We start from the raw sequence: 12,863 nt of genomic DNA on the forward strand, positions 1-12,863 counted from the left end.
ATTATGTAGACATTAATGTAGACAAAAAAAAAAAAAAAAAAACTAAATTACCAAAACTAACCTAAATTAAAAAAATATAATAATAATTTAAAATGTAAATAAAAACTATAATAGTATATCAGATACTAAAACATCACTGGTATATTGTTAGTAATATATTATCAATTTGCACTTCCCTAATTCCTTACATGTCAAAGTAAGTGCACTTTATAAAATTTAATGGAAGAATCATCATCATCATCATCATCATCATCATCATCATCATCACACAGAAGATTGAATTCTTCCACGAACTGAGCAGCACAAGTGCTCAACCAGAATGACAGCAGTCGCAATTCCCACCAGCCCTGACAGAACCGATCGGACCAAAACTTCGGTCACACCACAGTGCTCCGGATAATCTGGAAAAAGACACATTAAAAAGGAGAGGTTTTCAGAAATTAAACATTCATTGTGTTAACAGCTATCTTTGTTGTAGAGACAGAAGCTGCGCTGAGGTCACTGTGGCAGGAAAACACTCTTTGTGGTACATCATTTTTTCCATACCTTCATTGCGAGGGCAGAAGTCTTTCATCTGTGGATGGGTGGTGGTGGTGTTTGTGTTTCCATGCGATGTACCTGGTAGACAGTGGAGTTGAAATTTTTGGTTCTGACTTGACAAAAACATCTGAGTTTATGATACTGTGAACAGTATATTATGACAAAACCATCATCATTACTATCAGAATACACTACACCATATAAAAGTTCTGAAAGCAAGGCACTGGGGAATAAGATGATATAATAAAGATAAAAATGTTTGAAACCATATGAGAGCTGAACTATGGTTCCTATGTTACACTGAAAAAAAAATGGCGTAGGATTTACTTTGAAAATTTTCACTCAGAAGTTATTACAAAGAAAGGGCAAGTAACACATTAAGTTAAAAGTGATTGTTTTAAGTAGAAAGACTGAAATAGTATTTTCTTGTAAAATGTTATCCAACTTTGAATTCTTTATTTTCATAATTACATGTGTAATATTTTAATGGAAATGCCAGCATGATGGAGGATATGATTTAGCGAACAGCAAGTTTCCTATAATTTATGATATGTCTCTGTGTACATGTGGTACTTGCTGTGCTGACTCTGAGCTGAATGGTTTCGTGAACCCAGAAAGACTGGCGCTTTCGCTGCAGGTCAATAGTCACGATTACAAAAAGCTCTCACTGTTTCTCGTTCATCATTAAATTTAGGCAGTTTACTAACTGAATCCATTTATATTTAGTCTTTTCCCTCCAAAATGTTTGTTTTTGGTGGCAAGACAAATTATTGGGTGTTTACAACATGGAGTAACACCCGTGAATGTCATCCATAAACGTTAGGCAACCAGTAGTGGAAACGCCCACTAGGGACCTCACCGCCAAAGTTGTCAGTAGTGTGAACACAGCTTAAGTCTTGCCTTAAGAAGTAATGGTGCAACCAAATTGAAGAGTTAGCAGTAGAGTTACTTAACGTGAAACCCTATAAGGCTATAAGGCTATAAGGCTTGTACTTCTCTCATCATGCTCTAAAACATCAGATGATAAGCAGTACGAAGACATACTCGCGTCTAGATTGTTGCATAGTAACCAGAGACCGTTGCTTTGGACAAGAGAAAACATTCACATTTTTACTTCCAATGAAACAATCACCATGAAGCCAGACTTCTGACCCTTATGTCAAGTAATTGTTGAATTGGCTGAAGCTAAAACTTACCAAGTACTTCAACGTTGAACTTCTTCTCTGAGATCTGTTTATTGATCATAATGAATGCTTCAAAAAGTCCAGTTTCATTGGTCCTGATGTTTGAGATGGTCAGAACTCCAGTTTTGTCAATCTGTACTCTGCCAGCGAATCTCTCCTCATAATGGGTGTCAATTTCGCCTCGATTCATCTTGGCAATACGGGTACTTAGATTGCCACTTTCATAAGACCACTGTATTTGATCGTCTTCCGTCAGATCAACTCCTGGATGTAGATTTAGGACTTTTCCCGCCTTCACTTGAACTGTTTCAAATGCATCAGCCTGTCCACACACTGGGACAACATGAAAACAGGTTTGATTTGGGTTACAAATAGACAGGTTTATAAAAAAAATTACAACTGCGAAATAAGGAACATGCTCCACCCACCCTAATATGATAATGTCTTATAAGTCTTATAAGAAATAATTCTGTTAAAATGTTTAATCTAATATGGTTGTTTCATATCATGTTCTTAAAAATGTAATTGCAAGTCCTGTTATTTGTTTAGCGCTGTACTTTATTTTTTACTTTATACAGAAACCACAATAAAAATACCCGACACAGGATGTGGTTATATATGTATATTGAACTGCTTATTCTTCTGTCTGTCTATATTTATATTTAACTTAATAAAAATCTATAGCCTATATTTATATAAAAAAATGAAAAACTTTTGCCAGTTTTCCGGTGTTCTGTACTCTCAGAACAATATCACAAGTTTCATTAACTAATGTTTTCAGAGCATAATAACAGAGTTTACAATTAAGATTTTGGAAACAATTACATGTAGACTTCAATTATGTGAAAATCCTTAATTGTGTTTACAACTTATGACAGTATGCCTTGTCGAGTGTCTCAAGTTACACAGTGACCACAACCCCTAAAATAATAGAAAAAATGTAAGATTTAAAATATCTTACCCTCCACACTGATGAAAAACCCAATGAAAATCCAGATGCTGATGGACATTATGAACAATTATCAGGTATAAGTTGTGTTGTAGCTCTTGATGATGAACCTCAACCTGATCTGATGAACATTCAGTGAAGATTTAAAGTCTCTCTGACTTTCATCAGGAAGTGACACATTGACCACAGAATCAGATGTTACCTGCTAGATGGGAGGTAAAAACCTCTCAACAAAGAACATTTAATCACAGCTTTTCTCCCTTTCTGGCTTCTCAGCCACTGAGACTTCCAAAGTCATATTCTTAAAAACTCACTTTCACATATAATCTTATTAGGTCATCTTATTAGGTTGCCACTTGGTAGTAAAATTTATATTTAAAATTACTGTTATGTCAAAGTAATCTTTACTCAACTCATTGAATGAAATCTATAAGTACGTTCACACGTATTTGCCATAATTAAGATATTCTGACCTATAAAAAGGGTTTATGTCTGTAGATGCAAAGTCCTATGTTAACTTCACTGGTACAGTGGCAGGAAAAACGTTCTTACTCGTCACAAAAGTCAGACAAAAAATTTGTAAACAAGTGCGAGTTTAATCAAAACACAAAATTACAAAAATACACAAAATCCTGTTAGCTCCTGTAGCCTATCCTATGATTTCACAGACGAACGGTAAGAAAACTGTTTCTCCCTTTTTCCTATACACAAACTACTTCAAGTTCAATCTTCCGCCCCCAGTGGGCGTAACCATTAAAGAAACAGAACAGAAATTAGCCTATACATCAGAAAACATAGGAAATAATACTGATATATATATATAAATAAACACAGGAAATATCAGAATTGCCTCTCAAAGAAAGATACAAATATGATACCTTTAGTTTGTGCTTGCAAAATCAACACTCATAATTTTATAAGAGCTCCAACTTGCACTACATGACCCCTGCATATTTATTTTGGAGTTGACAGTGTTGCCATTGAAATGTATAATTTAGAGTCAGAGAACTGCTCTGAGTACAGCACCAGGTGTTGTCATCTTGTATTCAAGACATGGCATGAATGCAGCTTTTCACCTAAACAAATTGAGTGCACTGCAGAGCCTATCCCTAAACCTAAACCTAATCAGGTTAAGCTCCACCCATTAGGTCCAGAAAGGCAGTGCAGCTAAACGTCAACACCCTTTGAATTACCTACATTTTATTGAATAGAATGTGTAGGTTTGTTTTTACAGTGTACAAATGAAACTTTAAAACAAATTCAAAGTCAGAAAATGTATCTAGCAATTTTGGGGTTGGTTAAACTAGGGTAGGCAATTTCAGAGCGGCTAGCAATAGCGTGCTAGCTTTGAAAGCAAAAGATCTCACACTCTCTTCAGAGTTTTCCAAAGCCACGCCTCCTTCAAAACACATGAACGCACACAACAGGGAGCAAACAAAAGCGTCAAGTCAAGTCGAGTCACATTTATTTATAAAGTGCTTTTTACAATACAGATTGTTTCAAAGCCGCTTTACAGAGATAACAGGATAATAATGCAAAAAGTTTGTTTCCAGAAGAAAATAGCATCACAGTCCAGCTTAAGTAAGTTCAGTGATGTTTAATTTTTGTTGTAAAAAAAGTTATTTATTTATTTAGTTAATTTAGATATACAGCCGCTCTGGAGTAAACCGTGATGTCATCGCCCAGCTCAGTTCAGTTCTTGTATAATAGTGTCAATGCAGGTAGATCAATATTATTGCTGAATATTAAATGAAATGTTAAATTTAATGTCCCCGACTAAGCAAGCCAAGCCAATGGCACCAAAGGTGAAAAAGGCGACAGTGGTAAGGAACCAAAACTCCATCAGTGACAGAATAAAAAAAAAAAAAAAAAAACTTGGGAGAAACCAGGCTCAGTCGGGGGGTCCAGTTCTCCTCTGGCCAACGAACGAACAGTGTATGATTATGATTCAGGCAGCATTATAGGTCAGAAGTCAGATTGGATTGGAACAATCAGAAAAAAATTCCAGTTTCATCTGGTTTAAGATCGGAGTCATCACGCCAGTATGGGGACGGGTTTGTTAAGGATGAGTGCAGATGGCTGTCGTGTCAATGAGGCCTTACAGGGGAGAGTCTAGTGGACACAATCTCTGCTGACACTTCAGGAATGCATTGTGGTCGAGTCTACGCGCAGGTCCACCATCTGATCTGGATATGGTCCGGATCCGGCTGACTGCACCATGCGTTGTGGTCGTGTCTAGGTGCAGGTCCTCCATCTGATCTGGATACGGTCCGAATCCGGCTGACTACTAAAAGCGTGATGAGAGACGGCGTCTCAAGCTGATGTCTCAAAGCACATAACATTACAATTATAATGAACACAAACAACTTAAAGAGCTCTGACCTGTACCACCTGACTGCTGCAGATTCATTTCACCGATGATGGTGTCGACATTAGGGCTGGGTATTGAGTTTGATACTTTTTAGGTACCGACCGAATTGCCTCGATACTATTGAGTATCGAAACATGTCTTGTCTTTCAGTACCAAATTTTCAGTACCTAAGGGGTAAATCTCGACAACGTCAGTGAGCCAATAAGCATGCAGCATGATTGGCTGTGGCGGAAAAACTTTTTCAGAGATGGGCGTGGCAGAGCGGCACGTACCGGGTTTCCATTACCCTGCACTATCACCAAACCTTCAGCCCGTGGTCGGACTCTTCGTTTCTACGGGCAGGTGTTCCCTAGAACAAGTGTCCAGGCATGCTGTGGTCTTCACGGATGCCTCTGCCAACAGCTGGGGGGCCACGTACAATGGGCATGCAGCTTCGGGTCTTTGGACGGGGCCCCAACTGCATTGGCATATCAATTGCACTGCGACCGTTGCATACATCAACCAACAAGGTGGTCTGCGCTACCGTCGCATGTGGCAACTCGCCCACCATCTCCTCCTGTGGAGTCAGAAGCATCTGAGGTCGCTTCGTGCCATTCACATCCCTTGCGTGCTCAACCGTGCAGCCGACAAGCTCTCACGACAGCTTATGCTTCCGGGAGAGTGGTGACTCCATCCCCAGGTGGTCCAGCTGATTTGGAGGTGCTTCGAGGCCGCACAGGTAGATCTGTTTGCCTCCCCGGACACGACTGACGGAACCCTCGCACAGATGCACTGGCACAAAGGTGGCCCCGGGGCCTATGCAAGTATGCGTTTCCCCCAGTGAGCCTTCTTGCACAGACCTTGTGCAAAGTCAGGGAGGACAAGGAGCAGCTCCTGTTAGTGGACTATAACTAGTGCTCCTCGCGACAGTCCCTCCCTGGCCCATTCCTCTGAGGAAGGACCTGCTTTCTCAGAGACAGGTCACCCTATGGCACGGGACGTGGAGGTTCTAGGTGACCTACCCCAGGCGCTGGTAGACACCATCACTTCCGCTAGAGCCCCCTCTACGAGGCGCCTCTATGCATTGAAGTGGAACCTATTCATTGAGTGGTGTTCTTCCCGCCGGGAAGACCCCTGAAGATGCCCGATCAGAGTTGTGCTTTCCTTTTTGCAAGATGGGTTGGAGCGAAGACTGTCTCCCTCCACCCTCAAAGTGTATGTCGCCGCTATTGCCTCGCATCACGATGCAGTTGAAGGTAAGTCATTGGGAAAGCATGACCTGATCGTCAGGTTCCTGAGGGGGGCAAGGAGACTAAATCCGCCTCGTCCCCCCTCTATACCCTCTTGGGACTGCAGAGACCTCCCTTCGAACCGCTGCAGTCAGCAGAGCTAAAGATCCAGTTACTAAAGACAGTGCTCCTGACGGCGCTGGCTTCTATCAAGAGGGTAAGGGACCTGCAAGCATTTCGGTTGACGAATCGTGCCTAGAATTTGGACCGTCTGACTCTCATGTTGTCCCGAGTACCCGGCCCGGATATGTGCCCAAGGTTCCTACCATTCCTTTAGAGAGCAGGTAGTGAATCTGCAAGTGCTGCCCTCGGAGGAGGCAGACCCAGCCCTGGCTTTTCTCTGTCCCGTCCGCTCCTTGTGATTATACATGGACAAGAACGCAAAGCTTTAGGACCTCAGACCAGCTCTTCGTCTGTTACGGAGGCCAACAGAAGTCTCCAAGCAGAGGTTAGCCCACTGGAAAGTGGATGCTATTGTCTTGGCGTATCAATCCCAAGACGTGCCTTGCCCATTCGGGTTGCGAGCACACTCAACTAGAAGTGTTGCTTCCTCCTGGGCGCTGGCTCAAGGCGACTCACTGACATATACATGTAGAGCTGCGGGCTGGGCGACACTCAACACGTTCGCTAGTGTTCGTGTAGAGCTGGTTTCCTCCCTCATACTCGCCCCAAGCGGCCAGTAGCACGGGGAACCCGCTGAAGTGTCGACTTGCTACGCCATTCTCGCCTGATCAGCCAGATATGTGCGTCTATTGCTCCAGTGTGTTCGCCGGAAACAGCTAACCGTGTTGAGTTCCTCTATCACCCCTTCGGCAGTCAGACATTGCGGAGCATCTGACGCCAGGCCTAACACTCGTATGCATTGAGGAACCTGTGCTAGGCTGGGTGTCCATATGTAGCGGCCCCTGTGGCGACCCCATATGTGTATTCTTCCACGGTATGGCTACCCTGTCGGCTAGCCAGTGTATTTCCCTTGGCAGAGCCTGCTCTGCTGTCTCTGCCAGTGCGCTTCCCCACTAGGATTAGGCTGGAACCACCCCAGAGACTCCACATGTCGTACTAATAATAATAAATTGTATTTATAATGCACTTTACATCAATTAAATGACCTCAAAGTGCCACAGTGCAAAACAGAGTAAAAACAAAAACATTAAAATAACACTATTAGCCAAAAAAGGCTTTTCTAAAAAGATGGGTTTTAAGGCCTTTTTTAAAAGAGTCCACAGTCTGAGGGGCCCTTAGATGGACAGGGAGAGCATTCCACAGACTGGGTGCAACTGAAAAAAAGGCACGGTCACCCATAGTTCGAAGCCTTGTCCTCGGAGGCTGGAGGAGGTTGGCCTGTCCAGAATGGAGATGGCGTGAGGAGGAAAGGGGGGTGATGAGTTGTTTGAGATATAAGGGGGCAGTGCCATGGAGCCACTGGTGGGACAGTAGGGAAACTTTCAATTCAATCCTGTACTGGACAGGAAGCCAATGGAGCGATTTGAGGATGGGTGTGATGTGGTGGTACTTCCGCACGCCCATCAGGATCCTAGCAGCACAGTTCTGAATGTACTGCAACTGCTGGATGTTCTTGCTTGGGATCCCGATGAGGAGCGCGTTGCAGTAATCTAGCCTGGAGGAGACAAAGGTTGGATTACCGAGACGTTACTACCCTACTTGGCTAGTCCATATGTGTATTCTCCTCAAGTTTCCTCCCTCCAAGGTCGTGGCTTCCGTAGCGTTCCTTTTCCATTAGAAAGGGTACGCTTTCCCAGTGTTATCCAATGTTCTAACTGAGTGGGTCTTGCGGAACATAAGTGGCCGGGACTCCCCGCATAAGCTTCTGTCCCTAACAGATGGAGAGAAGTGAGGCTTATGCAGGGCACTGGACATGGGACATGGCGTGTTGGTAAGGATCCCATTTCGGTCAGTTCCCTCTGACGAACATATGAGTGACCGACAGAAAGGGAACGAGGGTTACCATACGTAACCGAGACATTCCACGTGCATGCCCGGGAAACTCATGAATATTGATGTAGGCTCCGCCCACTGCAGATGCACAACTCTCTTTCGCACCACATTTCACATAGACCAATGGTGCAAAAGGGAGAGCACGCAAAACCTTTCACTTGAAAGCGAAAAACAGTGTTTGAGACTCGTCGCAACAGATTCAAGAAGTTGTAGTTATGTACTTGTGTTTGTCCTAGAAAACTATCCAAGACATTTGTGAGAAAATTTTCTACAAGTGTGCAACTCTCATCGGATTAATTCACATACTGATTTGCGGATGAGCAAAATTTCTCTGTGACTTCACATATTTTGATGCGGGTGTGTGAATGCGTTTTGCACCATATTTACTGCAGCAACTGTGGCAAAAATGTGAGCGTATGAGTTTCTTAATTTGTGATTTGTAGAATAGGATTTGTGCACCTGCAATGAAGAATTTGTGCATCTGCAATGACGAATTTGAGAAGGTGTAACTGTTGTGTTGTGTTTGTTGGAGAGAGAAAAAATCTACAAGTTTGCAACTCTTAAAACATTTCTCTCTGTGACTTCAAATTTACTGATACACATGTGTGGCTATTCTCTACAACTACAAGTTCCACTGTCACAGGCGTTCAGTTGATTTGCACCAAAAATACCTTCATAGTAATTTTCCATTGCTTTTCTCTTGTTATAATAACACTTGTTGGATTTGTGGTCAAACAAAGTCTGAGCATTGACACATAAGCAAATAAGATTATTCAATAAACTGCTCTTTTATTATCATCTCTTCGTCTCCTGCTTCTGCTCTTCTCTGGCTTTCTCAGTCAAACTCTCAGACTGACAGAAAACTGTTAATAGAGTCTTGAGGTAAAAGACAAGACTTTTGTGTACTGGTTTTGGACACCAGACAAAACGGATATCTTTTGACAAGATCCAGTGTCCAGGGTCGGATTTGACATTTCTGACGAGGGGATTCCTTCCGATCTAACACTGCTCTGAACAAAGACATTTACAACAGTGCATTCCTTAAAATCTCAATTGCCTACATGGAAAATGTATAATGAATAATATAATGAATATAATGAATAATCTGCATAATCATACAATGAAATATCTTCACAAACCTTCAGAACAAATTAAAGCTGGTTATGCAACAGTGTCAACATTTTTTATTTTTTTATTAAATAAAACACTTCAAGATTATTTATCACCTTTAATTTGAACTTTACATGCTGTCCTTTCTATTACTTGAGTTGGCTAAATTGATTCTTGTGATGTAACAGAGAGTAGACAATGTCCGTAATTGTAGTAAAAAATAAATAAAAAAAATGCAGCAATATGCACTATAGAAAGCGAATATAGGCACAAGTTAACAATTAAGCACTAGTTAACCAATGAGCTCTTTCTACCTGAAATTAACTTAATGGATTCAGGTTGATTCATTCATATTGAGTCAAATTACAAAGTACAAATTACAAATTAATTCCATGTACATTTTTGGACAAAACGTTTTAAAATGTATTGTGTATAACAGACCATAGAAAGAGAGCCTGTTTGTTATAATAGAAATTCTTTTTTATTTTTAGAGGATATATTACAGAGCTTATTTGTTGTTTTTGTTAGATAGAAACTGGTTAATATATTTGTAAAATGCAACAGAACCAAAGTATCTTTTTAAGAGTGAAAAAAGAAAAGGCAATTACACTAAAAAGTATCATCACACAGAAGCAGCAGCTCTTCTCTGATCTGAGCAGGGCTGGGTTTTTCATAACGTTGTGTCTTAGCACTACGAAGACTCTAAAGGTAGGCTATAACTTAACTAAAGGTATACCATTTCTAGGCCTTTCCCGAACTATACCTTAGGAGGTTCAAATTTCCCAGGTATGGGCACGGTTTTATTTCAGTTAGCCAAATAGCTGATTTGCTGATTTGGTTTGATTTGCATTGAGAGATGATCTTATGGAAAGTACCCTGTTGGAGCCATTCTGTGTATTGGGATGGGTTGGCTCTGTGTTCTGCCACAAGTCTACTTAAGACAGGGGCTAATTAGTGCAGGTGTGGCGCACAGCGAGGTGCATGGTTTTTGACCGTGAGACACGGCGTGTAAACATGGAGACTAACTTAAGTTTTATTTTGTTTCATTTTTCGTTATATTAATAAATGGATTGGCATATCCGACTTTAAGTTCAGACTTTTGAAAGTTTATTATTTTTACCTTATTTAATTATTTAAGCCACAAGGAAACAGCACGTCGAAAACACGCGTGCAAAACAACTTAAATGTGCGCCAACATACCCCATGCCAATAGGTATTGTGAAGGGGATGTGATAATGTGGGGCTATTTTAATTCCAAAGGCCAAGGGAACTTTATCAGGATTGCCAAAAGATAATTTTTTCCCCCTCTTTTTAGACAACTTTAGCATGGGTGTGTTCACTTATGCTAAGCACTGTAGGGTAAATTAAACCCATGGTGAGATAGCGTTTAGGTATTATGCCACCCGCAGCTGGAACCAGAATCCAGAGGATGTCAGATGTGGACAGTCGAAAGATACCTTTAAGTCCAGATTAAAAACACATGTGTTTAACTGTGCATTTCCTGATAGAGCAGTGTTTCTGCACTGGACTGTTAAAACATTCTCTTCCTTGTATGTCCTATTCATTTTTTTTTTTTATGTTTTATTCATTTTAATGTAGAACCTTATCTCATTTTAACTAATTTATTCTTTTTTTTAAACTTATTTCTTTTATTGTATTTTTTATTTCTTATAATTTAGTTTTTTTTACGATTGCTATATTTAAATTTTTTTTTTTTTCTTATAGCACTTTGAATCACCACTGTGCATTAAATAAACTTGCCTTGCATTGCCAAGCATTACAAGTACTTTTGTCAATTTTGCTCACTTTATTTAAATGTTGAAATGTTGTTAGGAAATCTTGAATTGTGTTGAGTAAAACTCAAGATCTGTATGCAGCATGAATTGAAACCATTGAAAATGTTCCAGTAAGTCATTGACCAGTGAACACAACCACTAAAACAATATTCTGCTTGTGAAAATAACATATTTCTTACCTTCCATACTGATGAAGAACACAATGAAAAAACACATTTTGAACAGTTATCAGGAACTGCTTTGTGTCGTTTCTCTTGATAAAGCATCTGAAGATCAAACTGATCTGATGAACATTCACTGAAGATCAAACTGATCTGATGAACATTCACTGAAGATCTAACTGATCTGATGAACATTCACTGAAGATCAAACTGATCTGATGAACATTCACTGAAGATCTAACTGATCTGATGAACATTCACTGAAGATCTAACTGATCTGATGAACATTCACTGAAGATCAAACTGATCTGATGAACATTCACTGAAGATCTAACTGATCTGATGAACATTCACTGAAGATCAAACTGATCTGATGAACATTCACTGAAGATCTAACTGATCTGATGAACATTCACTGAAGATCTAACTGATCTGATGAACATTCACTGAAGATCAAACTGATCTGATCAAACTAACTGATCTGATGAACATCCACTGAAGATCTAACTGATCTGATCAACATTCACTGAAGATCTAACTGATCTGATGAACATTCACTGAAGATCTAACTGATCTGATCAACATTCACTGAAGATCTAACTGATCTGATCAACATTCACTGAAGATCTAACTGATCTGATCAACTTTCACTGAAGATCTAACTGATCTGATCAACATTCACTGAAGATCAAACTGATCTGATGAACATCCACTGAAGATCTAACTGATCTGATCAACATTCACTGAAGATCTAACTGATCTGATCAACTTTCACTGAAGATCTAACTGATCTGATGAACATTCACTGAAGATCAAACTGATCTGATGAACATTCACTGAAGATCTAACTGATCTGATGAACATTCACTGAAGATCTAACTGATCTGATCAACATTCACTGAAGATCTAACTGATCTGATCAACATTCACTGAAGATCTAACTGATCTGATGAACATTCACTGAAGATCTAACTGATCTGATGAACATCCACTGAAGATCTAACTGATCTGATGAACATCCACTGAAGATCAAACTGATCTGATCAACATTCACTGAAGATCTAACTGATCTGATGAACATCCACTGAAGATCTAACTGATCTGATGAACATCCACTGAAGATCAAACTGATCTGATCAACATTCACTGAAGATCTAACTGATCTGATGAACATTCACTGAAGATCTAACTGATCTGATGAACATTCACTGAAGATCTAACTGATCTGATCAACATTCACTGAAGATCTAACTGATCTGATGAACATTCACTGAAGATCTAACTGATCTGATCAACATTCACTGAAGATCTAACTGATCTGATCAACTTTCACTGAAGATCTAACTGATCTGATCAACATTCACTGAAGATCAAACTGATCTGATCAACATTCACTGAAGATCAAACTGATCTGATCAACATTCACTGAAGATCAAACTGATCTGATGAACATCCACTGAAGATCTAACTGATCTGATGAACATCCACTGAAGATCTAACTGATCTGATCAACTTTCACTGAAGATCT

The 12,863-nt window shown here is 40.2% G+C and overlaps 1 protein-coding gene across 2 annotated transcripts; it reads right to left on the reverse strand.

Annotated features, from left to right (window-relative positions):
• LOC309480981 (uncharacterized protein) lies at window positions 1-3,200 on the reverse strand. 2 transcript variants are annotated; one of them, XM_082145759.1, is made up of 5 exons: window positions 3,147-3,200; window positions 2,686-2,875; window positions 1,737-2,057; window positions 547-618; window positions 1-401 (listed from the first exon to the last, which is right to left on the reverse strand). In XM_082145759.1, the coding sequence occupies exons 2-5, from the start codon at window positions 2,732-2,734 to the stop codon at window positions 265-267; spliced, it is 579 nt and encodes a 192-aa protein (XP_082001885.1). In that variant the 5' UTR covers window positions 2,735-2,875; window positions 3,147-3,200; the 3' UTR covers window positions 1-264. The 2 variants fall into 2 exon arrangements, with proteins under 2 accessions (XP_082001885.1, XP_082001886.1); XM_082145760.1 differs by lacking the exon at window positions 3,147-3,200 and having other exon boundaries at window positions 2,686-2,897.
• Between the last annotated feature and the right edge of the window lie 9,663 nt (window positions 3,201-12,863).

This window comes from Leuciscus leuciscus (assembly GCF_965113295.1).
Source record: "Leuciscus leuciscus genome assembly, chromosome: 18".
In the NCBI taxonomy this organism is placed as follows: domain Eukaryota; kingdom Metazoa; phylum Chordata; class Actinopteri; order Cypriniformes; family Leuciscidae; genus Leuciscus; species Leuciscus leuciscus.